Raw genomic sequence first — 27,789 nt, forward strand, 5'->3', positions numbered from 1 at the left:
CAGAAAATGGCCACACAAAAACAAGATTTTATTCTGTTCAAAAATGATTTCACTGTGTAAAACTTAACAAACATAAAAATGATAGACATATTAGGTATCACCGCATCCGTAACAACCTGCTCTATGAAAATATCACATTATATGCCCCCTCAGGTGAATGCTGTAAAAAAAAAAAAAAACTATGCCAAGACAGACATTTTTTTCACCTTGAGTCACAAAAAGTTTAATACTAAGCGATCAAAAAGTCTTATGTACCACAAAATGGTACCAATCAAACCGTCACCTCATCCTCATCAAAATGAGACCCCACACAAGACAATCACTTAAAAAATAAAAACCAATGGCACCCATAAACCTATCCGTCAATATCTGTGCTGCAAAAGCCATATGGCGCTCCTTCCGTTTGAGTCCTTCCATGTGCCCCCACAGCAGTTTACCACCACATATGGGGTGTTGCTATATTCAGGAGAAACTGGGTAACAAATTATGAGGTGCTTTTTCTCCTGTTACCCCTTGTGAAAATGAAAAAGTTGGGGCTAAAGAAACATTTTATTGGAAACTAAACTTTTAATTTTTACAGCCAAGTGTTTCCAAATTCCATAAAACCCTTAGGGGGTCAAAGTGCTCAGTACCCCCCTTAATATAGTCTTTAAGGAGTGTAGTTTCCAAAATAGGGTCACTTTTTGAGGGTTTCCACTGTAGGGGTACGTCAGGGTCTCTTCAAATACAAATTGGTGCCTAAAATATATTCTAGCGAAATCTGCCTCCAAAATCCATATGGCGCTCCTTTTTTTCAGACCACTGCCACGTGCCTATAAGGCAGTTTACCGCGACATATTGAGTATTTCTGTAAACTGCAGAATCTGTGTTGCAAGAAAAAATTGATTAACATAAAAAATCTACCAAAAAAGTGAAATTTTGAAATTTCACCTGCATTTCCTTTAATTCTTGTGGAACACCTCAAGGGTTAACAAAGTTTGTAACATCAGTTTTGAATAATTTGAGGGGTGTAGTTTCTAAAATGGGGTCATTTATGGGTGGTTTCCATTACGTAAGCCCCTCAAAATTACTTTATAAATTGGTGCTTAAAAATTGGTTTTGGAAATTTTGTTGAACATTTAAAAAATAGCTTCTAAACTTCTAAGCCTTCTAACGTCCAAAATCCAAAAAAATAAAATTACATTGACAAAATGATGCCAATGTAAAGCAGACATATGGGGAATGTTGATTGGTAACCATTTTATGAGGTATTACTATCTGTCTTAAAAGTACAGAAATTCTAATTTAGAAAATTGTGAATGTTTTCACATTTTTGGTAAATTTTTGATTATTTTATAAATAAAGGTGAAATATATCAACTCAAATTTACCACTGTCATGAAGTACAATGTGTCACGAGAAAACAGTCTCAGAATGGCTTGGATAAGTAAAAGCGTTCCAGAGTTATTACCACATAAAGTGACACATGTCAGATTTGTAAAAATCGGCCTAGGATTTAAGGTGAAAGGGGCCCGGCACTGAAAGGGTTAAGGAGCATTTAGGAATCTAGTTGCACTGTCCCCTTCTGGCACTGGCAGGCAAATTATGCTGAGGAAAGCAACTCAACTGGGGTTACTTAAAAAAATAAAATAACCTAAGACATCACAATCATATTTTGTTAGCTTTTTTTTGTGCCATAAACAAATGCGGAATTTCTGGACTATTAGGATGAATATAACATTACAACACCCCCCCCCTTCATTTAATGCTAAATATATTACTTGCCTGCAGCATAGTCGGTAGAATCCACTGGTAACCACTGAGTGAGAACAGATGGTTGAAATGTACAGCTGTGTTAATGACAGTAGCAGCATATTGTCTGAGGAGGGCGCTGTCCTCTGGGTGAAGAATCAGAGCTCCATTAAAAACATTAAGGAAGAGCATTATCTCATCTCCCCAGGGAAATTCACTGGGCATCCCCAAAAACATCTCTTCAAGAAGCTTTATCCACAGGCTCTTGTGAAGTGTGTCCAAACCAAAGAGCTCCTTCCCACCTACAGGAATATGGGAATGTCAAAATTCCTGAGAATACATGACTGCTTCACATTTCCTAGATACTGCTCCAAGTGCTATGTCCCCTCAGATGCATCTTCTAAAGCAGGGATGCTCAACCTGCGGCCCTCCAGCTGTTGCAAAACTACAATTCTCAGCATGTCCTAATATCTGAAGGCTGCCCAGGCATACTGGGAGCTGTAGTTTTGCCACAGCTGGAGGACCGCAGGTTGAGCATCCCTGTTCTAAAGTAAATTGTATGCAGGTATCATAAAGTGCTGGTAAGTATTATAGCATGCTGTGCACATACCTTGAGGATCGTTAAAAAGTGAGAATTCTGCATCAATGGCACTACGCGGAAATGATGGAAGGCGCAAGAGATCTTCTTGTAACATGGAAACATGAGACTGCTTATGTGCACTAGGAATCTTCTGAGTCAATGATATGAGAAAGAGAACTCTTCCTACTTCCTCCAGTTTTCGGGTAAAAACCTTACAAAATGTAAAATTTTAGAATGATATTGGTGAATTTAAGTAGCAAATCATGCCCTAGAGAGAATCTTAAAAATTCACGTTTGTGATATTCAATTGTGGTATCTTATGGGGACCATGTCAGAAGCAGAATCCCTCAGCATGGCCAGACCCACAGTGGCAATCATGTTTACCTGAACAACCCCTTTAAGTCATTTTGTAAAGGTGGGAGATTATCCATTATTACAGATTATCCATTTATTTCTATCAAATCTTGTAATAGCCTACTTTCTAATGGTCCTTTTACATGGACAGACAATCTGGCAATTATTGGAGATAAACATTTGTAGAAATGCTCGTTCCTCACATTTGGTGTGTAAAAGGTGCCAACAGTCACCCAATGAATGAGCAAACATTCGTGCATCAGGTGATCGCATCTTTTAGCTGGCACCAAAACGTATTCTTTCTGGGCAGCAGATCACCCTGTATAGACAGTGATTTTCTGCGGGGACAAGAAGAGATGATTGTTATAGGTAAATGAGGCTTCATCTCCACTGATGATCAGGGAATTATTCAGACTATTTGGTTCATTCCCAATAATTGCCCGAAACATCGGTCTGTGAAAAAAAGACCATAAATTACAGAACTATGTCCAAAAGCTACTTAAAGGGAAAGTGTCATCAGAAAAATTACCTATTGTTTAAATCAAGTTATTATGTTAGATTATTTATAGAATTAGGAAAAAATCCTAAAATCCTGCAATTTCTTTCATTGGCCACTAGGACTAACTAGGTCAAGACTTCCTTTTCTTTGAGACACATGGGCCACAGACACAATGGACAGGATGGGACTCATTGACTTCTATGGGAGAGTTTTCTGGGCATGTTCTGTGACCTATGAAGAGGTCGGGGGGAGGGGCTAGCATTTCTAGCCATTTCCTGTTTGTCAGGCCAGGACCATTGTAGAGGGCAGCAAGAACCAATGCAGCATGTCATGGGTGGGGGATTGGTTAGGGTGAGTCACTTCAAGGCAAATTTTCACCCCTCAATAAAGTCCTTCAATTGTAAACAGTTTCTTATTTAAAGAATAACTGTCATATTTTCACTCAAAATTCAATTTTCATATATGTTATTGCTGCTGTGGTGATAATCCATAATCACTAATTATTGTGTTCACATGCCACTTGTTTAATAAGATTCCGTCCATAGCCACCGCTCCTCACAAGACTTCTCTCTGACTATCTTCTCAAGATGGCCGCCGATGCCCTTACCCTGAGGCTAAGACCTCCCTCCCTAACTACCCAGAATTCATTCGGCTCATCTCGAGAACACGCAGCCTCACCCCAACCAATCGGCTTTCTCCAGACTTAAACTTCCTCCTGAGTAGTTAATCGCGAATATTCTTATCGCGAATATCGGCACTATCCTGGTCCGACAGGAGCGCGCACGCAGTGTTCGGGACTGCCCACTACTACGTCCTCTGTATATAGAAGATAGGAGACGGAGGACACCTAGCAACGCTGTTTTAGTCGCACCACTGAAATGCCTGGGGGAGCAAAGAACCTGCTGCAATTACTAGGTAATTCAATACCTAAACAAAAGTATTAACTAGGGAACTAAGGTAAACTTAGTCAGACCAATCCAATGACATAAAAAATATGACAGTTACCCTTTAAGTTTCCATTTCTAAAACAAAGCAGGAGAAAAAAAAACTATTTGTGTACCTGTTTCTGGATTAGTTCTTGGCCTTTTTCAGGGGACATGTGCACCAGATTCAGTTGTGGTGACACTGATCTTCGGAATGGGTAGATGTCACGTACGTAGGTCTATATAGAGGTACAAGAAGATGGTTAACACACATTACAGGACAGGCCTTCTCAGTACACTACTGTAGAATACCACTGTATGAATACATATTCTGACCCCCCTTCACCTCTACACACACATACACACACGTATTCTCAATAAGGAATGAAGAATAAGTCGCTCACTACCAGACACCTCCGGCAGGAGATTATCTCCCTTTAGGACAAAAGGAAAGGACATGTTAAATTCCAACATAGCCAACCTTTCTTTCCCCTCAACATCTGCAGTCAGGGAAGAGTTGGGATATACCCATACACGGTAGGAAGTAGGTTTGGCCAACCTTTCTTCTAATGAGAATGGCTACCTTAAGTACATTTGAGTAACTGTGGCTGGGATTTCATCTTACCTTATTATAATGAGTCAGATTCCATCTCTTATCCATCAGAAAATAATTTGCAGACTGTGAATCCGATATGTTGAAGAATTCCAGACATTCCTAGTAATAGGAATACAGCAGAACAAGAGGCTAAATTCACAACGCATTGCAGGTTTACATTCACCATGTCTGCTTGAAACATATCTACTGACCAATAAGTCAGATGTATGCAACCCCATGTCTATACAACTGTATATGTCTCTCATGAAAAACAACTTATATGACACAATATGTATTTTTATACAGTTGTATTAAAAGGGTAAGTCAAATACACTTTTCAGTTCAGTTTGTGCTGCGAGTTCCTGATGTACTATAGCCAAACAGGGGAAGCCTTTAGGCATACATTTTGCTACTTTTTATCTAGAGACATAATGGTGTATACATCAGGAGGTTGTTCGTCTGTCATGCTTTTATTGCTCCTTTAAATAATAATCTTTAAATAATTGTAATTTTCTTGAAAAATATACATTAAGGGAATGTCCACACAGGGGAAATTCTGCTGTGGATTTGTTGCAGTTTGCTGCTGATAAGTAAGGCTAGTTTCACACTAGCGGCAGAGGAGTCGGGCAGGCTGTTCCGGCAGGTGAACAGCCTGTCGGATCCGTCCTGCCGCTAGTTCACATGTGCTCCCAGACTGTCGCTCTGTCCCTATTGACTATAATGGGGGCGATGGCGGAGTTCCAGCAGCAGCACGGCAGCGCGCGGCAAGACTAAAACTACGACATGCAGTACTTTGAGTCCTGCTGCCTCTCGCCGTTCGCTTCCGTGCTGCTTCTGGAACTCCACCCCCGCCCCCATCATAGTCAATGGGGACGGAGCGGAAGTCCGGGGGCACACGTGATCTAGCGGCAGGACGGATCCGACAGGCTGTTCACCCGCCGAAACAGCCTGCTGGACTCCCCTGCCGCTAGTGTGAAACTACCCTAACAGATTATACCTTCTCCATTGAAAATTATTAAATCTGTGGTGGAAACCCAAAGCATAAATTCATATGCTCCAGATTTAAAAGCCACATTGCTGTTGAATAGATTTTTTTCATAGCTTGTGAATGAGGTTTCGCAAAATCACATCCACTCTACTGTATAACAAAGCGGATGTGGATCTGCTGTGTCACTTGAACAGATTTGACTTGAGACTTCTCTTATCTAAGTGGCCCCCCTGGTGTTCACCCTTTAAGCCCTGTTCGGGGATCTGGCTGTAGGGAACCACCAGACTGCTACCTCTTTCAGTAGTTTCTGTTCAAGTGATTGCTGACCCACAGGGTCAAGAGGCACTGTTGCAATACACCAAGGGGTCAGGCAAAAGCATAGTCAGGAAAAAACTAACAAAGTCAGGGTGGGTCGAGTACATACAAAATGATATACAGTCCAGGGTCAGGGCAGGCAGTTCAGGGTCAGAATGGAGAACAGGCAAGGGTCGAATCAGGCAGTAAAGGGTCAAATCCAGTAGACAGGCAGAAGTCAGTACATAGAACAGGCAAACAAGCTAACAATACTCCTTTGCAGAAAACTAGCGTATCAGAATCTATTGCTCAGGCACCCTCCAATAGGGAAAAGAACCCTAGGGTAGTCAGCCTTTGGCTGGGGAGGCTTAGGGTGCAGGCACTGGCCATTTAAGAGTGCGTGCATATGCCCTATTAGCTATGGAGCAGGCAAGCAAGGTGGCCATGCCCACCAGCAGAAAAGGAGTGGCGGTGGGCACGGACTACTGTCATAACATAACATAAAATCTGCAGCAGCAAAATTGCGGTTTCAAGACCCTATAGATGCACACCCAGCAATCTGCCTTGCAGTTTGCCTAGCGTTCCAATAGACTTAGCATATAAAATGGTGGTGAGAATTCCCGTATAGAACTGAGACTTGGTGTATAAGCCTGCTCACCTTCAGCAGGGCTTCAAACTGGGTGTCTTCGTGTACTGGCAGCTGGGTAGGGATGTCACATTCATTCTGCCCGTGAACCACTAGGGTCTTTGTACCTAACATAATTTAACAAAAAAAAAATAGTGTAACCATAAAATCTATGAATACTATAATTGAGAGCACTTAACATCAGTGACTTTTGGGAACTGCTCACCTGGCATGGACGCTGTCACCAGAAGTTTAACCTCACATTGTTCCTTTTTCATTGTTTGCTTCAGGTCTTTGAAAAATAAGCCTTCCACATATCCAACCACTTCCCACAGGAAGGTCAAGGTTGCCGAAATGGCATCCATTCCCCATTCGCACGGTGTACGTACAAAATACATGATAAGCCCTACCTAAAATAAAAGACCACAACGTTGTGAATACTCCAGCATGCAGGCTACGTATTCTGCAAACCAAGATAAAGTCAGAACAATGTGACCCGTAGTAACTCACCAGGTAGTTGAACAGAATGTGGGATGTTTGTGCAGGGAAATCTCCAATGTTTAACAGCAGTTTTCTCAACATGTAGATTAGCTCATCCTGAAACCATTATTAAGGTGTAATGCAGGTCAGTTGGATTGGGACAGCAAAATGTTATATGAAAATATTCAGACAAAAGTTATCCCCTTACCTGTCGGTTACTAATAGTTAATTTTTCCAGGAAATGTCTCAGGACAGTGGACGGATCTTCGATTAGACAATTCCAAAGCACTTGCTGAGCTACGGCACTCACTGTGGGAACGATAAAAGTCAGTGCTATTATGGATGGCATTTTCTTGTCAGTTTTTATATTGATGGCCTATCCTCCTCTGATGGCCTATCTGATCAGCGGGGATCCGACACCCCACACTCCTGCCCGTCAGCTGTTCTGTGGTAGCTTTGCTTCTGGTAGTTAGTGTGGAACTACAGAGCTACCACCATTGTACAGCGGACAGAGCTGGTCATTGCAGAGCTGAACCCATGGAAAACAATGGATTACACAATGGACATACTGTAGCTACTTTGTACAGCTGATGGGCAGGGGTGCAGGGTGTCAGACCCCCTCCAATCAAATATATACAGCCTGATCTGGGTAACAATAATAAAGCATTTATCAAATTTTAAGTGTGCCTATCACTTTGTTAATCTAAATATCTTTAAACCACTTCACATCTGGGCCATCTCACTTTATGTGGTAATAACTTTGGAACGCTTTTACTTATCCAAGTCATTCAGAGATTGTTTTCTCGTGACACATCATTTGAGTCAATATATTTCACCTTTATTTATAAAAAAAATACCAAATTTACCCAAAATTTTGAAAAATTTGCAATTTCTAAATTTCTATTTCTCTGCTTTTAAAACAAAAAGTGATACCTCATAAAATATTTATTATTTAACATTTCCCATATGTCTACTTTATATTGGAAAATTTTTGGAAATGTCATTTTATTTTTTGGGGACGTTAGAAGGCTTAGAACAGGGCTGGCCAACCTGAGGCTCTCCAGCTGTTGCAAAACTACAACTCCCAGCATGCCCAGATTGCCTACAAGTATCAGCCTACAGCAAAGCATGGTGGGAGTTGTAGTTTTACAACAGCTGGAGAGCCACAAGTTGGCCAGCCCTGGCTTAGAAGTTTAGAAGCAATTCTTAAAATATTTAAGAAAATTGCCAAAACCCACTTTTTAAGGACCAGTTCAGGTCTGAAGTCACTTTGTGGGGCCTACATAGAGGATAGCCCCATAAATGACCCCATTGTAGAAACTACACCCCTCAAGTTACTTAAAACCGATTTTACAAACTTTGTTAACCCTTTAGGCGTTCCGCAAGAATTAAAGGAAAATGGGGATCAAATTTTTAAATTTCACTTTTTGGGCAGATTTTCCATTTTAATCTAATTTTTTTCTTTAACACATCGATGATTAACAGCCAAACAAAACTCAATATTTATTACCTAGATTTTGCGGTTTACAGAAACACCCCACATGTGATCATAAACTGCTATATGGGCACACGGCAGGGCACAGAAGAAAAGGAGCGCCACGTGGTTTTTAGATGCCATGTCCCATTTGAAGCCCCCCTGATGCACCCTTACAGTAGAAACTCCCAAGAAGTGACCCCATTTTGGAAACTAGGGGATAAGGTGCCTGTTTTATTGGTACTATTTTTGGGTACATATGATTTTTTTTATCATTTATTATAACACTTTATGGGGCAAGGTGACAAAAAAAATTGTTGTTTTAGCAGTTTTTATTTATTTATTTTTACAGCGTTCACCTGAGGGGTTTCGGTCAAGTGACATTTTTATAGAGCAGATCGTTACGGACATGGCGATACCTAATATGTATACTTTTTATTATTTATTTAAGTTTTGCACAATAATATAATTTTTTAAACAAAAAAATTGTGTTTTAATGTGTCCATGTTCTGAGAGCTATTGTTTTTTTATTTTTTGAGCAATTTTCTTATGTAGGGGCGGGATGAGATGACGGTTTTATTGGAACAATTTTGTGGGACATACGCCTTTTTGATCATTTGGTGTTGCACTTTTTGTGATGTAAGGTGACAAAAATTGCTCACCCGATTCACCCGATTTGGTCGATCGTGTGATATATATATAGAGCCAACCGTCACGGACGTGGCAATACCAAATATGTCTACTTTTTTTACATGTGAAACCTTTTTTTTTTTTTTTTTTTTTATTTTACACTTTGCGTCCCCCATAAGGTCATACAAGACCTCTGGGGGACATTTACTTCACTTTTTCTTTTTTTTTTTTTCACTGTTGATTTCTCCTGTAACTGGGGCTGACATAGTAGCCCCAGTTACAGAAGAAATGCACTCCCACCAGAGGCTGTACAGCACTATACAGCCTCAGTGCAGGGCTGATCGAGGTCTCTGAAAGACCTCACACAGCTCCTGCACTCTCCGGTCCCGGCAAGCACATGACAGCCGGGCCAGAACAGGAAGCTCATAGCGCTTCCTGCACTGTATACACAGCGCTCAGTGAGCGCTGTGTATACAGCGATCTAGAAGGCAGGGACACCTGGGCACTGTCCCTGCCTTCTCTAAGGGTTGCCCTGCTGTCACTGGCAGCGGGCAACCTGATTAGCAGCTGCACGATTAGCGTGCAGCTGCAATCTCTGAAAGGACATTTTAAAACGTCTATTAGGAGATAGACAACCACCTCCCGGAAGTTTTTATTCAATGGGCGGACGGGAGGTGGTTAATATGTTAGAATTACCCATAGAGGTTATATAGGGGTTAAGGTTGGAAAATCAAATGTCCATCAAGTATAACCTGTAATCCTGCTATATTGATCTAGGGGAAGACAAAAAAAAAACCCTATAAGGGAAAAAAAAGTCCTTCACAATCCAGATGTGGCAATCAAAACAAATCCATCTTCCTTTTAAAGGGTTTCTACCACTTGCTTTGCACCCATTTCGTTTTCAGACACTAGCGATCCGCTAGTGTCTGATGTACAATACAAGCTAAGTATTATCTTATTCTGTTCGGCCGTTTTGTTTAAAAAAGCACTTTTATATTTATGCAAATGAGCCTCTAGGTGCTATGTGGGTGTCTTTCCAGCACCTAGAGGCTCCGTCTACCTTCATAAACTGCCGCCCAGCTCGTCGCTCCAGACCGCCCATCTCCTAGTGAATTCAATCCTCCCCCTGCTTCTGGCGTCTGAAATCTCGCGCCTGCGCCATCCGTCTCTGCATTCGGCGCAGGGAGCGGTCAGACATTTCCACTGCGCCTGCGCCGAATGCCGCCGAATGCAGAGACGGACGGCGCAGGCGCGAGATTTCAGACGCCAGAAGCAGGGGGAGGATTGAATTCACTAGGAGATGGGCGGTCTGGAGCGACGAGCTGGGCGGCAGTTTATGAAGGTAGACGGAGCCTCTAGGTGCTGGAAAGACACCCACATAGCACCTAGAGGCTCATTTGCATAAATATAAAAGTGCTTTTTTAAACAAAACGGCCGAACAGAATAAGATAATACTTAGCTTGTATTGTACATCAGACACTAGCGGATCGCTAGTGTCTGAAAACGAAATGGGTGCAAAGCAAGTGGTAGAAACCCTTTAAGGAGGGGTTGAGCGAAAGGGGTGTGTAGAACATGATTTCTATACATTTTCATAAGCCTCAATGTTATTTAGAAATAAAAAGTCATCTAAACTTTTTTGGAAGCCATCTACTGTATTTGCTGTGACTAGCTCTTGCGGCAGGCTATTCCAGAGATTCAGGTATGTGATAAAATACTGGTTGCCTGACACCACCACTAGGTGGAGCTTACTGAAGACATTTTTGGTTATTGGGAGCTATATGCACTTGTCTTCAGTAAGCATCACCAAGTGGTACATTGCGATTCATACTGCAGCCTCTCTCGCTCACAGATGACAATTTTTTACTTGTGTACCCCATAAAATATCAATTCCAGATAATATTTTTAGAACTGGGTGTTACCATTCATCTTGTCAAAAAGGTGTGTCCCTACACAGTCTGGCACCGACAGCACTGAGTGGACAGTGTTAGACGTTGTAAGAACATGCCCCCTGCTGGTAATTCTTTAATACACAGGTTAAAGAAGAAAACATGTATTTTAAATACTGACCTGCCACTCCATCTTCACGGACTTCTCCATCCTCCATCAGATGAACAATTGGCAGTACAGCAGCACAAATGCATGCTGGGAATACAGGCTGGGGTGGTTGAGACACATGGTGATTTGCAGTATGCTCTGTTGCATGCTCCTCATCTGAAATAAATATAAATACAAGATTGTAGTAGTACCAGTATGTGACCAGACAGATCTACAGATCTAGCAAGCGCCAACATCAGCGGGTTAATGAGTGTAACAAGCATTGCACATTGTTAAACTAATCCAGTGTGATAAGCTTGTGTGTTAACATGCCAGGAATTACTTTACTGAGTGCTACATCTGTAGCATCCAAGTTTTATTGACCAGGGCTCACCTTCTGCGCTCACAGCAGACCGAATTGACCACACAGAACCACGGCGGAATGAATAATTGCGATGAGAAGTACTTGAAGTGCAGGATGGGCTCACCGACAGACGACGGGAATTCAGATTGGTGGCTTCTTCTACTGGCAATTAAGAATAGAGAGGTGAAACCTGCTCTACCACTATAAATCATGTTTGTCCAATTTTGATCACCAAACAGTAACTTCGAAGCTAGACCATAACCCTATAATTATTGGAATATTGAGAAGAACAGAACTAGAGCTCATTATATCATTTGCTTTGATTTTAAAAGAGAATTTCCATCTCAGTCAATCATGGTTGAGATCTGAATACCTGTAGTATACTACAGCCAGAGTCCACTGGAGTAAGGAAGCATATCCAATTGCTCCTGCTCCAATGGTCTTAGGGACCAGTTTCTTGTTCCAACTCTTCTGTGAGACCACTTCTTTAGAGAGACTGCAAGAATACTAAAACTCCAGATATCAGAAAAGCTACCGCGTTTACAGTCAGCAGAGTGACATGCAAGCCACAGCTTTTTACACCCTGCTGCACATGGGGGACTAAGGTTCAGACACCCATCACCTAGATTATATACAAACAATTCAAAAGCCTGTATAACACAATGGACACCTACAGCCACAAGTGCAAGCTTACAACGGTTTGCCAGAAGTTCAGGAGAGAAACATCAGCAAGATAGAATACTAGAGGTGTCATTATTTGCCACTCTGCCAGTAACCATGATCTGGTAGGAGAAATTGCCCTTTGTACAAACTAGTGCTGGATTTACTACAACCTATCCTTTGCACTAAGTGACTTTTATTCTTTTACTTCTGGCCTAATTCATTATACCACCTTTCCACTGCACCAATCCCCAGGAAGCAACAGCCTGATGGAGTACACTGCGACACATCTCATCAGGGCCACTACCCCTCCGATCCTCTGCACCGACTCCTCAGGGCTCGCTGCACATATGACCAGTATTCCAATCTCAGCCATGAATTCCTTCATACATCCTTAATTGTACCAATGAGATTCAAAGAGATTAAATCTTCTTCTTACTGTACAAGATTCGGACACTGGCCTCTATCCAAAAGACTGGCCAGACCCATGCACTAATAGTTTTAAAATTATAAATGCTCTGTTTGCTAAGAAGCTAAAGCAATGTAATAAAAGGGGTTCTCCGGGCTTTTAATATTGATGACCTATCCTCAGGATAGGTCATCAATATCAGATCGGTGGGGGATCCGACACCCAGCATCCCCGCTGATCAGCACTGGGCACACCGTCTCCTCCAGGGGCGTAGCTATAGGGGAAGTAGGGGAAGCAGCAGCTTTGGGGCCCTGACCCAGAAGGGACCGATCCAGTTGGAGGAGGACTAAAAGATTTTGTCAGGGCCCCCTCAACAGTATTACACAATACAATTATATACAGTGACAGTTTAGACAGTGTAAAAAACTGATGGAACAGCTGCCGGGCCTGGTCTGAGAGAGCGATCTTTACTAGCCACAGGAATGGGGGCGGAATGAAAGGAAGTGGTTGCGAAACAATTACTGGGTAGGGGGGCTCCATTCAAAAATTTGCTGTGGGGTCTAGTCATTTCTAGCTACCCCACTGGTCTCCTCATTCAGCGGATCCCCGCCAATCTGATATTGATGACTATCCTGAAGATAGGTCTTTAATATTAAAAGACCAGAGAACTCCTTTAACTAATTAATATAACTAACTTGAAAATCAATACTGGAATCAATCATGTATACAGCAAGGGCAACAACAAAAACTTTACTGGCCTACAATGTGACAGCCCAATACGTATTACTGCCTATCTGACAATCTTTATCTATAAGGGTGGGTCCACATCACGTTTTTTCCCATCTTTTGACGTATACATTGAAAAAAAAAAAAGAAGGATACAAAAGTGCAGCACACCACACTTTTGTATCCTGTAGAGTCTGGTAAAAAAAAAACATATACCTTTTTCTTTACAATAGAACTCTATGGTAAATGGATTCCACTGTATGGCATCAGTCTGCCGCATCCATTTATTGTATACATTTTTGTATACGTTAAACAGATAGGAAAAACGTGATGTGAACCCAGCCTGAGATGTGAAAAATTAATCTGAAATAAATATTTTGCCAAGATTATGAAATGTTCACTCATAGCACACCTTCTTCCTCTTGCTCAGAGTTAGGGGAGCAGGTTGGCTCATAGCATGCCTCTTGTGTCACTGGTATGGCTGTGATAAGACTGGCCTCTCTGCCTAAACGCTTCTTTTCTTCTTCTTGTTGGAGATTCTTGAGAATGTGTTCAGCCCGCTGGTGGGATCGTGACACAGCACGAGCAGAGAAAGATTTCTGTAGTTTGTTGTTGAAAAGAGCACAATAAAAGGCATTCTCATCTGATCAGGAAATGGTAATCATATACTTAGTTACAGCATGAAAAGTTTAAGGTTTCTCTGGTGCTGAAACTGTATCTGTTATTTCTGACTTTTCAGAATAAGCTGCTGTCTTTGTGTACATGAGGAATAAGACTATATCTGACCATTATTATATTCTGCATGTATCACCAGTTTTCCCTGGGCTCAGCTCCAAAGTTGGTGGAGAATAGCAACTATGAAGTCTCACACCACATAAAGAGAACAGAGGTCCTGCTCCGTACCTTCTCTCTGACATACAGAAGTAGCAGCTGCATGGAGGACATTATTCTGGAGTACTTAGCAGTGTAGCTGTGAATCCAGCACTGAGGCGAGTTTGTAAAAATCTTTGGGTGTCTCTCATTCCTCAGTGAAGCTAAACATTGGTCTCTTCTCTATACCTCTCTTAAGATGGGTTTTACCAGTTAATTTAGAGTATGTGATCAGTGCAGAAAGTAAGGGGGAAGGGGAGGAGAAGAGGCATTTTCTCTAAGATATATTACAAACAGTCTTGTCTCCATTTGAGCTACTTATTTATGCAAAGCCTGTTTAAACAACATTACCTATTAAATTTACAGAGAAGGTATTGTGGCTGTTCTATAATGAACCAAGTATTCAAATGTGGTCCCTAGAGCATGCCTCAGGAACCATTAGGTGAAGAGAGAGTTTAATTATTTCCATAAGCTTCCTACAGTCAATCCTTACACAGCTATCCTGCAGATATGGGATATATACATTGACATCTATGGCCATATCTCTTCTCTTTTGGTTACAACATTTCAGGGGAGTCTGTCAGTGGTTTTGACCATGCTAAATTGCTGGCAGGGACTGGGGAGTGCAGGGCAAACTTACCTTTTGTGGCTTTATTGCCAGGAGTACTGTGAATATTAACTTTAATTCCGTCAGGTTCTGCTCCTGCAAGTGCCCTAAAGCGGTACACACTACTTATGATAATCAAAACTCCATGACAGTTATGTCCACCCTGCTCTCCTCAGCCCCTATCTTGTGCACATCTTCCATATTCGGTTGAACCATAGGTCCATAGAGATATTTAAGACTTAAGTGAAAAAAAGAGCATAGAATTAAAGTGAACTACTTACAGACTGATCCTCACTAATCGGGTCTTGAACACTTCCACTGCTCTGGGGAACCCAAGGTGGATCAAACATTGGAACAGATGGCATACCCAAGATGGGAGAGGGTAATGTGAAGTTAATGCTGGGAGGAGGAATCTGTAACATTTACATTTTCAATTTCAGGATTGGTACAGGTGAAGTTTCTTAAAATGTACTATGCAACCTTCAGACAATCAGAGGTTTCAAACCTTATAAATCTGCTGTGCTCCTTCTTCCATTCTTGGCCAAACCTGATATCTGAACCTCCAGAGTGTGTGAAATTTCAGAATAGCATTCAGTCTCTGCCCTGTCTCTGGATGCTGGAACTCTGAAGTTAGCATTTCGGAGACTGCATCTGGTACCTTCACGGCACAAAGCAGGAACATGGCAGCTGCAAGAGTATTCATATCTTTATATCATGTACAGCCTGTACCAGAATTTTGTTTATCTAGATTTTCACTAAACATTGGATCTAACTGTAGTCTATGCATAATATGTGCAATGCTAAAAAAAATGAGTGTATTTGGTATACCGGGAATGCAAAATCACCGGGAACATTCCAGCTTATTTGCATTTATACATTTAAATTAAGGATGAGTGAATGGATTTCAGAATTCCTTCCTAATTTCCTAAAATGTTCAGGCTGAAACAGAATTATAATTTTTTTGTAATGAGAGAGCTTAATATGCTGCACTTGGTTTCCCAACAATATATATATGCATTGTCTGGGGGTACTCTTTCTTGTTATTGAGAACACCTAGTATGCAGAGTATATGTGTGCTATATTGTAAGCCATGCAATGCGCCTCTGGTTTCTCTCACAAGCAGCCCAAAACGGATCAGTTTAGCCCCGATGCATTCTGAATAGATAAGGATCCGTTCAGAATGCATCAGTTTGCCTCCAATCAGTCTCCATTCCGCTCTGGAGGCGGACACCAAAATGCTGCTTGCAGAGTTTTGATGTCCGCCTGATGATGCGGAGCCAAACGGATCCTTCCTGACTTACAATGTAAGTCAATGGGGACGGATCCTTTTTCACTGACACAATATGGTGCAATTAAAAAACGGATCCGCCTCCCATTGACTTTCAGTGTAAGTCAAAACAGATCCGTTTGCATGTTCATGGTAATGCAAACGGATCCGTTCAAGCATTTGCATTATAGGTGCGGATCCGTCTGTGCAGATACCAGACGGTTCCGCACCTAACGCAGGTGTGAAAGTAGCCTAAGCTTTTCTAAGCCTATCTGATGCCAGCAGATGTTAGACATGATAATATGCATATATTTTTCCCAGAAATCAAGAGGAGCTTTGTCTAGCCTACAATAGTCATCACCTATATTTCATGGTCTCCATATTGGAAATAGTACCCATCCAGAGGTCACCCCAAGGCCTTTCAGCTTAAAAAGCCGTTTCTATCTGTTTTTGCTCTGATAAAAGGCTTTTGTCCTGAAAAAGCTAGTTGCAGATGTGAGGCTAGCTTAGCCATTTTCCTAGTTTTGCTATATAAGAATGTTTAAAAGGCTGTAAGGCATCTCTGCCAATCAGCTGTATGAAGATGCAGTGAGCAGGTATAATTACAGCTCATTCTATTCACCTAAGCATAGGTCATTGGTATAGCAAAAGCAGACAACCCCTATAAAAGAGACTCCCATGTTAATATTTAGCTAAAAGTGAGACAAGAGGACTAGAACATCCCACCAAGTTTACATACCTCTCAATGAAACATGCAAGCTAGTTCTCTTTCTAGATCGAGAAGACAACCAGAATATCTTGAGAGAAACTTGCTTTGCTTGGTTGCCTGGCCTCGTGGGGTACTCTTCGGGGTGCTCTTTATCATTAGGCAGACCAAAAAAATATGCATGAGTATGCCAGGTGACACTACTGTTGGTTTCTAGAATGAGTATATTTCAATTTGCCTTTACTAATTTTTGCGGCATTAGATAGGATATCTTTTCCTTTTTGTTTAGCAAGCTAATTGTATACCTTTCTGAAACTGGGAAAGATATTCAAGTTAGGTTTTCTTCCAAAACAGAGAAGAATGTAATCCTTTTTCATACCAGCCAAATTAAAATATGCAAATATACATATACTCTTCCTAGAACCCAAGAGTAGTGTTGCCTGGCATGCAATACTCATGCATATTTTTGTCTCCCTAATAAAGAGCACCCCGAAATATACCTCACAAGAACAGTCAACCAAGCAAGGCAAGTTTCTCTTGAAATGTTTTGGTTCTCTTCTCCTTCTAGACAAAGAAGTAGCTTGCATGTTTCAGTGAGAGAGGTTGGTTCTTGGTTCTAGTTCTCTTGTTTCACTTTCAGTAGAATGTTACTTTGGGGGTCTTTCTCTGGTTCATCTATTCATCAAATTAATCTTAAAATGGAATTGCTTATTCTTAAAGAGGTTGTTTACTTTTGTTATACTGATTACCTATCCTCAGGTGAATAGAGAACCACCCCATTGAAGTGAATTGCGACAGCAGAGCTTCTAAACAGTGAGGAGAATACAGCACTTGTTTGAGTGCTGCATTATCTTTACACAGCTGATGCCTTCAAGCTTTTTAAACATGCTTATGTAGCAAAACTAGGAAAATAGCTAAGCTAGCCTCACCTCAACTGACTTTTTCAAGTCAAAAGCTCTTTATCAAATAGAAACAGGTTTTCAAGTAGCAAGGCCTTGGAGGGACCTCTGGGTTGGTACTATTTCTATTATGGAGAGCAGTTAATATACGTGATTACTATTGCAGACTAGACAACACTTCTCTTGGTTTCTGGGAAAAATATCTGCTGGCATCAGATATGCTTAAGAAACCTAATTTGAATATTTTTCCTAGAAACCCATTGCCTGGCACACACATACTCTGCATATTAGGCATTCTCCATAAAGAGAGTACCCTCAAGGACAACACATATATATTGTTGAGAAACTCACAGTAGCATACTGGCCTCTCTCTCCTCTATCTTGTTGTTATGGGTAGAATTGATTTGTGTCCAAAATAAAAAAATAAAAAAATGGCAAACCTGAAACAAATCTTGAAAGGTTTGTTCATCTCTAATTTAAATACTTTCATTATGGACACATGGGTCATGTGATCCCCTCTGACCACCAATCCAGAGCTTACCCTAGAGAGGACGTCAGTCTTCCCTGTGTGACTGACTACCTGTGAAGTGCAGAATTACATCAGCATCTATGAAATCCCTCCAAGCCTATCTCAAACACCTCCTCTTCCCACCATTTTAACCCTTTTTGTTACTCTATATGTCATCCCATAAACAGAGTGCTGCTGAAATTATAATAATAGTTTATGATTTATCTAACATATCAGAGGATCAGTGCCCGCTAATACTGTCTTTGAATACTGGATGCAGAATCTGTTATGTATTCCTATGAGATGCAGCTTCACTTCTCTGCCTCCTGGTTATAAGAGCTGATAGAGAGAAACCCATCAAAAGTAAGGGAAGAAGGGACAATCTGAAGCTGCATCACCTAACAGACTCTGCCGTGCAAGTTAGGGGACAGAAGTCAGAGTAGAGCCAGTGCAGTGGGATGAGAACCCCTCCTCTGCCATGGCCGAGGGATAATTTGAAGCCCAGGCTGCATCAGGAGACCCATATGAGAGGGGTAAAACGAACCAAGATGGCAGACAACCTATGAATGACACACCATCTAAAATATATATAAACAAGGCATGCACAAGAACTAGATTATTCTTTAAGAAAAGCCTATGTTGCACTATATAGGCAAAAATGCTGGAGTGCTTCTTTAAGATAATATGTCTACACTTAGATATATTTCTTATAGAATAAAATATTACCTGCAGCTCCTGCCATGTGCTCATCCACACTCAATAGGAGCTCCCATGCAGCTGGCTGTATGTCCCCGTACATTTCCTCTGTCAGTATAGGGGCTGCCTTGATCAACAAAGACAGAGGAGCAGGAGACAAGCTCATAACCTAGAATATACAAAACATTTACATGAGTATAAAAAAGAACCAAACACCAGATGCAATATAATGAATGAATATAGACAGTTAAAGGGATTTTCCATCACACACATATTGTAGCGAAACTGATGTGACACAAGTAACCTGTCCAGTAGTAAACTGCTTGCCCACTGCCATACATTAAGCTAGTTACCCAGTTCAACAAGAGCTGGCAAACTTACCCTACAACACCCCTATCACTACAGGGCCCTGCCTCCAGTGGAATAGTCACCATGATAAGAGTGATACCACTGTCAACAAACTAACTAGCTAACCCTGAGAAGTCCCTCTAGATGTATGGGATCTTATTTTGTGTTCACCAGGTATCTTTTATCAAGTGGAGTGGGCAAGATGAGTAGTTTCATTAGCCGGGGTCAGAAACAGAGCCATCAAACGGCAAAGCCAAAAGAGTGCAATGTCAGAAATAAGCAAAGTCAAAATGGTACAGAGATGCAAAGCAGGAGAATGGTCACTAAAGAATCCTGGGTCAAATAGAGTAGCAAGCAAGGAGAAGGCAAAGAGAAGTCCGCTAAACAAGTCAGGTCAAATACACAAGAAAGTGATGGTGAAAAGCAGTCTCAGAGCAGGATTTATATAGTGCAAACATCTCAGTGATCGGTTCCCCAGCCAAGCCTCCTTCTTACCTGTTTGCCTGACTTCTGGAGCATAGACTGCTACATGTATATACATATCTTCCCTATACTGTTAGTGGGAGCTATGATTCGCCTGGTAAGTATCCACATTACGTATGAAATCTCAATGTACTTCCTGCTGCTTAAACAGAGTAGTGCGCTCTTACAAATGTGAGTCTGATTAGAGACCTGTTTAATTTTAAGAAACTATATTGTCCTTCCTTCAATTATCCCATACATGATTTTTACTTTGTATTGATCACTTCTTTTCAACCGCATATTGTAAGGCCTGTGAAAGGAAACTGGGCAAACATCTTTACTTGACAGTCAAAATGCTTCTATTTATCTCATTGCTAAAAGGGCCCGGAAAGAATCCGTAAAATTGTCTCTAGTTGGTATAGGCTTCCAATGCTCCTAAACTACATTTGGTGAAACATCACCTTCTACAGGGAGTTCTGAGAACAGACAAGTGAGTGTGCATGCTGGGAGTTATAGTTGTTTCACCACAGCTGGAGTGCTGCAGGTTGCTGATCTCTGTATCAGGGTCTGTTCATACGTTTTGGATTTGGCAAGGATGTTAATGTCTCTGCTAAAAATCCTCATTAAATCTGCTAACATTCTACATCCAGGTAAAAAAACACATGTGGACAAATATGATCCGAGAGAAGAATGTGAATATTCATTCTTATGGCAGCCAACGGAAAAGCTGTGGCTCAGCCCCTCTGACTAGGGCCCATGAGCCTGGCGAACATCTGAAATGTGAGAACAGACCTTTTACATACAGGGAGTGCAGAATTATTAGGCAAGTTGTATTTTTGAGGATTAATTTTATTATTGAACAACCATGTTCTCAATGAACCCAAAAAACTCATTAATATCAAAGCTGAATATTTTTGGAAGTAGTTTTTAGTTTGTTTTTAGTTTTAGCTATTTTAGGGGGATATCTGTGTGTGCAGGTGACTATTACTGTGCATAATTATTAGGCAACTTAACAAAAAACAAATATATACCCATTTCAATTATTTATTTTTACCAGTGAAACCAATATAACATCTCAACATTCACAAATATACATTTCTGACATTCAAAAACAAAACAAAAACAAATCAGTGACCAATATAGCCACCTTTCTTTGCAAGGACACTCAAAAGCCTGCCATCCATGGATTCTGTCAGTGTTTTGATCTGTTCACCATCAACATTGCGTGCAGCAGCAACCACAGCCTCCCAGACACTGTTCAGAGAGGTGTACTGTTTTCCCTCCTTGTAAATCTCACATTTGATGATGGACCACAGGTTCTCAATGGGGTTCAGATCAGGTGAACAAGGAGGCCATGTCATTAGATTTTCTTCTTTTATACCCTTTCTTGCCAGCCACGCTGTGGAGTACTTGGACGCGTGTGATGGAGCATTGTCCTGCATGAAAATCATGTTTTTCTTGAAGAATGCAGACTTCTTCCTGTACCACTGCTTGAAGAAGGTGTCTTCCAGAAACTGGCAGTAGGACTGGGAGTTGAGCTTGACTCCATCCTCAACCTGAAAAGGCCCCACAAGCTCATCTTTGATGATACCAGCCCAAACCAGTACTCCACCTTGCTGGCGTCTGAGTCGGACTGGAGCTCTCTGCCCTTTACCAATCCAGCCATCTGGCCCATCAAGACTCACTCTCATTTCATCAGTCCATAAAACCTTAGAAAAATCAGTCTTGAGATATTTCTTGGCCCAGTCTTGACGTTTCAGCTTGTGTGTCTTGTTCAGTGGTGGTCGTCTTTCAGCCTTTCTTACCTTGGCCATGTCTCTGAGTATTGCACACCTTGTGCTTTTGGGCACTCCAGTGATGTTGCAGCTCTGAAATATGGCCAAACTGGTGGCAAGTGGCATCTTGGCAGCTGCACGCTTGACTTTTCTCAGTTAATGGGCAGTTATTTTGCGCCTTGGTTTTTCCACACGCTTCTTGCGACCCTGTTGACTATTTTGAATGAAACGCTTGATTGTTCGATGATCACGCTTCAGAAGCTTTGCAATTTTAAGAGTGCTGCATCCCTCTGCAAGATATCTCACTATTTTTGACTTTTCTGAGCCTGTCAAGTCCTTCTTTTGACCCATTTTGCCAAAGGAAAGGAAGTTGCCTAATAATTATGCACACCTGATATAGGGTGTTGATGTCATTAGACCACACCCCTTCTCATTACAGAGATGCACATCACCTAATATGCTTAATTGGTAGTAGGCTTTCGAGCCTATACAGCTTGGAGTAGGACAACATGCATAAAGAGGATGATGTGGTCAAAATACTCATTTGCCTAATAATTCTGCACGTAGTGTATACTTGTTAGAGGCCCGCCTCTACTTTTCTCCATTTTTTTTTTTTACTGTGAGGCAACCTGTTCGTTGGTCCAGCAATGTCCAAACTATCCACCTAGGCACCTAGTTGTTGGACCTCTAGATGGACCCATAATGTACTTTTTGTATGACAGGACTATCAGGTGTCCACATACAGTACTGTTGGCCATGTGGTGTATCTAACAGCTGGATGATGCCTTGATTTTCTGGATTCTGATATAGAAATATTTTGAAACACTTTGAAAGGGTAAAATGTGAAACAGATTGGTGCTCAGGAATAAAAAAGACAACTGCTCTGCTGCCCCTACTATGGTAGTGAAGCACAGTCTCTTCATTTTACTATGTTTCTGCATTTCTTAGTCATCCTCTTGAGCAGGGAAACTATGCTGAAAACTGGCATTTACTGTTGTGAATATTGGTGAGTGATTCCCCTTGTCCGTTTCTTACTAACAACAACAGTATACAGAATATACTTATATAAAAAAAAGTATATTGTACCTGGTGCCTTATATACTTCAGCATCACACTGTCCTTCTTCCCCTCCAAGTTGGCTTCTGTGACCCTCTTCTTCAAAGACGGAGTTCGGAGGCAAGATTTATCTGAGCACTGTGTAAATGAAGCACACAGGTACTTGTCCATAATATCCAATAATTACATTATAATTTCTGTAACTTCAAAAATGTAACATTTTCTAGATAGATTTACCAATATTTTCATCTTCCACTGAAAAGCAGCTCACATTTACGGTATATACAATTTTCCATTTGAAAAAGACTTGTTTCTATTTACCTGCGGAAGCCTACTGTGTATCTTAGCCTGGAATGCAACTGAACATGCTCACATGATGGAGTAAGATGGTACAATGCACATACTATAATGACATTTACAATCACAGATTTTATCAGTCAGTATTGACCCTAGCTATAAGGATTGCAGGGGTAGCTGTTGGTCCTATCTTCCCCTGATGTTACATAGAATAACAGTAGCCCTGTAGGCATGTGGCGTAGAGGTACAATAGCATATCCTTCGTTCTTCACATTAATGAAGTCTTGTCATTCAGAGCTATATCACTACGTACTGTATATTTCTATTTAATGTGATGTAATTACATTCTGAGGAAAGCATAGTGGACTCCGGTGAGTAACTGACCCAGGGTAAAGATATTGCTCTGGGTCCAAGATGATTAAAGGGGCTCTCTGGGAATTATTTAAAATGGTCACCAGTAACCTGTCCTAAAATGTAAGCAGGACCAACACTTGCATAGCTGCCTAGAGGGGTGAGCGGACGGGGCCTCACTACACACTACAATAATAATAATATGCCACCATGGCTGAGCAGCCTGACAGGAACGCTCACCAATGTGTAGTATATGCAAGCGCTAGAACATAGTGGGTAGTGAGGTCCCCTCATCCCCCCGGCAGATCTGCAAGTGTAGGCAACCAGTCCTGTTCACATTCTAGGACAGGTTGTTGGTGGCCATCTTAAATCATTCCCGCAGAATCACTTAAAACAACACCAAATATTAACTATGCCCTCTCTGAGGGTGGCATCGTTTAGTGATAGACCTGCTGTTTCAGTGAATTGTCACGTATGTGCATTTGTGTAGTAGTTTTACAGAATTTCTGTGTTAAACTGTGACATGCAGCAAGGAGTCTGATGATAAGTGGGCTGATTGACAGGTTTCTCCCTGTTGCTGTACATAGTCCAATGCACACAGCTGAAGATAAGTGAAAAAAAAAAAATTACATGCAACATTTTAGAAAACACTAAGGGTCTCATTTATGAAGCTAAAATACCCCTTTATTAGGAATATTTCAGGTGCCGATCGCTACTTTTCCCCGCTCAAACCAGGTCTAAAAAATTGGGCATGGCGTGGCCGAGGAAAGGGATAGGCTGGCAGGCCCGTCTCATTTACCATTTTCTACACCTGTTTCAGGCATAGAAAAAGGTCTAAATGCAAGACAACAGGGAAGCTGTATTACATTTGGAAGTGGCAGTGGATCCGCCGAAGTTATGAAGAGGCCGGCGCCTCTACATAACTTCAGTGGATACACCTCCAGGTACAGGGGTTATAAAGACGAGCGTCTAAAACTCCGGTCTTAATAAATGACCCCCTTAGCTTTTATAAAGCCTTTATTGCTGTGCCTAGAAAGAAACCTGTTAATCATCAAAGTGAGGATGGGGAAAGCCTGTATGTCATGCATACATCAGACCTAAGGACAGCATAAGGAAACGGACAAGTTTTCTTTAACCCGTCCATGACCCTTAACGTACTAGTACGTCATGGCCACAAGTGGCTTAAAGACCTATGACGTACTAGTACGTCATGCTGATGGGCAGGCACCGGAGCTGTGCTAACCCAAAAATGTAGTTATTGGAATTCTTACTGGCGACTGTATTTGTGAGTTATCCACTCCCTTTTGGCCCTCAACTGTGTCATGTGACCAAAACTCTGACTCCCCAGCTGACACAGTGTGCTATGTGCGGACAGGAAGTCAGATTCTCTATTCATTCCTATGAGACTGCCACCAAGGCTGCCATAGGAATGAATAGAGAAACTGACACTCTGTCCACACATAAGATGTCGATCACATAACATACAGTAGCTGAGGACAAGAAGGGAGTAGATAACTGACATATACAGACAGTGTCTTTGCTACAATTTACATCATGTGCCTTTCTAATGGGCCAGAGAATGACATTTGTTTGGGAGTGCTCCAAAATACTATCGAGGACCCACAGAGTTGTAAAATCTGTTGATGACATCCTTGGACCTAAAAGTTTGTGCAGCACTCTGCAGCAAATGTAGTTTGTCTTGGGGTTTTGTCATGAGAAAAAAACACACAAAAACATCTTCAAATATTTAACCACACTTTACGTGCTGTGTTATCTGACAAATAAATGTACTCTAATGCTAAAATGGCACTTTAATACATAGAATAAACAAACCTCTTTAATTTTTTTGCCTCTAAGCCCGGAGCCAATACCCAAGTTGTCCTCCTTGAGTGAATCCACAGTATCTCCGTAGAGCAATTTAATGGCTCTTACCAACCGAGCACATGAACGGCTGTGGTGTAAATAGCAGTGTGGGTGGCAGTAATCCACATGGGTGCAAATGAAGCTTTGTTGGTTGCACAGTAGGATCATAACCTGGTAATATTAAATAATTAGTAAATTAATAAAAAATTTCTTAAATGTCTTCTGCACGTTCCTCTCTCATCTGTATTTTTCTTTGGACATTTTCACCTATACTGGTTGCGAACCAGGAACAGTAATAGCAACTACCACGAGTCTGAAAGATGCCTACATAGGGTCAGGAACATACATTTTAGTGAGGAAGAAGCCTAGTTTTGGCTTTTTGCTATATACCCATTACAGAATAGTCAAGGTGTTGGGACCTACAAAGAACTAGAAAGCCTGGAAATTCCAAGAGGGTATTCTTGAGAAGTCATATTTCTCTTACGCATTCAAGTACCTAATGTAGACTTTTTTCTAAACCTTATAAATACTTGTTATAGACACGTTACTTACATGCAGCCAAGACATATTACGGTGGTAGCTTTCTTCTGTGCCAATGTTGCTTCCATCGGGCTCTATACTGGGCTCACTAGCGCTCCAAGGACTCCCTTCTTCTCAAAAACAAACATTTAACAAGCCATGAGCCATCAACAACCAAAATAAACCATAAGTCTTTCAGTGTTTACCTAAAGGCCCAGCCATGCACAGATGGTCTCACGACAGAGCGACACAACACATCAACCCAACTCTCAACCCCTCTGCTCACTAGCTCGGGTGGCAAAGACAAGCACATCTATTGGCACATGTCCCCTTTATTCAGGGGGATGGGACAAAAAAAAATGGAGAACGAATTCCCTGCATCTCAAAGATGCTGCAAACCATACAATTGATCTGCAATAATCTATGCTGAAGAGTTGTCCTATGTTCTAAAAAAGTCTGCAGACTTAGGAGAAAATCATGTAAAATTGTACATATTTGTATATTACTGTGTATGATTTGGATGTAGAAACTGTCTCCATTTAGTTGTGCTGTCTATGTGGTGCTACAAGGATGCTAATAAAAATCTTAATCTTGATATTTTCTTAAGTATAAAAAAAGTGTTGTCTTTAAGGGCATCTCTCACCCTTTATAGCTGTCTTCAGCCTATAGATTTAGGGGTGATGCTGAAAATGTAGGACAGTGTGTTGGTCTACGGGTCTGATTAATTAATACAATTATCATAAATTATGATAAGTTTGTTTCCTCTTAAAAACAAGTAACCCCTCAGTAAGGATGGCTCATGTCTTGACTGGATCTTAGCAGAGGTATTTGTGTCCCCTCTGCCACTCTGCCATGTCTCCCCTTAAATTTTTTTTGTCTGATTACCTATGTCAGTAACAGTGTCCCTGCTTTGTGACAGCTGGATGTCCTCATTCTCGGACCCTGAGTCCTGTCGTGTTAGTTTGGTGCTCTTTAGGCTGCCGGCCCGGCGAATGCTGGACAGGGAGCCCCCTTTCTTCACCCGGAAACTGCGGGTTCCTTTAATCTGGAGCAGGCGGGAGCCTCCTATCCTGATCTTCCTGCTGGGAACTGCATTGAAAGAACACAAGAGGAATTTTTTCCCTCTTCTCTGAATGTTTTAATACATCTTTTTAGATTTTTGTATTTTGTGCACACATCTATAATTTATAATTTCTTCACTCGATTATTAGGTAATAATTAATTGGATGGAGCAAAGAAAGTTTTGCAAAGTAATAACCACAATGTCTTTAGAAGAGAAAAAGATTATGACCAGACAGACTTTGAAGTACAGACATGTACCAAAATTAGTAAAATTGTGTGTTTGACAAAAAGTATAATAAAATTTGCTTCTTTGTTAAGAACTGTATATATATATGTGTTATTGAATAGTATTAAAACACTGAGCACTGACATCTTGAGTGGAAATGTATGGATTTCTCTAAAAACAAGGGTTTCTCTCCACATGAGATGGATAATATGTAAGGTACCCCCACTGGGTAGAATAGCCTGATCGATGTCACAATCCTATCTGGTAAAAAAGGGGGAGAGGTGAAAGATTCCAAAATAGATCCATCATATTCAGTATGTGAAAATGCAAGGTGCCAATGTGAACTGAGCATAGGGAATTTTTTACTGTATTGGCTATTTATAAAAGTTCCTAAAACCATTCATAAAAGTTCAGTTCTATAATGAAAAATACTATATGCACCTGCAAAAGAGGCTGTAATGGGCACTGTGTAAAAAGTAGAGGTCTTGCTTATAGGCCCCCACACACATTAAAGGGAACCTGTCATGTTGAACTTATTGTCTAAGCTGCAGTCAGGAAATTATAAAGCAGGAGGAGCTGAGCAGATTTGTATATAGTTTTATGGGAAAAGATTCAGTAAAACGTATAATATATTAATTTAAATTCCTGCTCATTCTGGCCTTTGAAGTCCAGGAGGCGGTCCTATCAGTGATTGACAGCCTTTCCTCTATGACTGTATATATAGAGATAGCTGTCAATCACGGATAGGACCGCCTCCTTGACTTCAAAGCTCAGAATAAGCAGAAATTTAAATAAATGCAATGCAAGTTATACTGAATCTTTTCCTATAAAACTATACATCAATCTGCTCAGCTCGTCCTGCTCTACAGTATAACATGCTAGACAAGTCACTTCCTCTACAAAGGTGCAGCA

The 27,789-nt window shown here is 41.1% G+C and overlaps 1 protein-coding gene across 2 annotated transcripts in view; it reads right to left on the minus strand.

Moving 5' to 3' along the window:
- Positions 1-27,789, minus strand: part of UNC80 (unc-80 homolog, NALCN channel complex subunit) — a 195,549-nt gene that overhangs the window by 70,792 nt on the left and 96,968 nt on the right. For both annotated transcript variants that reach the window (XM_044304892.1, XM_044304891.1), the window contains 18 exons: positions 26,475-26,678; positions 25,623-25,720; positions 25,041-25,241; positions 22,590-22,697; positions 18,949-19,087; positions 15,348-15,529; positions 15,124-15,255; positions 13,778-13,964; positions 11,601-11,732; positions 11,240-11,383; positions 7,277-7,377; positions 7,099-7,185; positions 6,815-6,998; positions 6,622-6,716; positions 4,712-4,801; positions 4,224-4,325; positions 2,341-2,521; positions 1,764-2,032 (listed from right to left, as the gene is read on the minus strand). In XM_044304892.1, coding sequence (XP_044160827.1) covers positions 1,764-2,032; positions 2,341-2,521; positions 4,224-4,325; positions 4,712-4,801; positions 6,622-6,716; positions 6,815-6,998; positions 7,099-7,185; positions 7,277-7,377; positions 11,240-11,383; positions 11,601-11,732; positions 13,778-13,964; positions 15,124-15,255; positions 15,348-15,529; positions 18,949-19,087; positions 22,590-22,697; positions 25,041-25,241; positions 25,623-25,720; positions 26,475-26,678 — 2,636 coding nt within the window. The remainder of the gene's footprint in view (positions 1-1,763; positions 2,033-2,340; positions 2,522-4,223; positions 4,326-4,711; positions 4,802-6,621; positions 6,717-6,814; positions 6,999-7,098; positions 7,186-7,276; positions 7,378-11,239; positions 11,384-11,600; positions 11,733-13,777; positions 13,965-15,123; positions 15,256-15,347; positions 15,530-18,948; positions 19,088-22,589; positions 22,698-25,040; positions 25,242-25,622; positions 25,721-26,474; positions 26,679-27,789) is intronic.

This window comes from Bufo gargarizans, chromosome 8 (assembly GCF_014858855.1).
Source record: "Bufo gargarizans isolate SCDJY-AF-19 chromosome 8, ASM1485885v1, whole genome shotgun sequence".
NCBI classification, from domain to species: domain Eukaryota; kingdom Metazoa; phylum Chordata; class Amphibia; order Anura; family Bufonidae; genus Bufo; species Bufo gargarizans.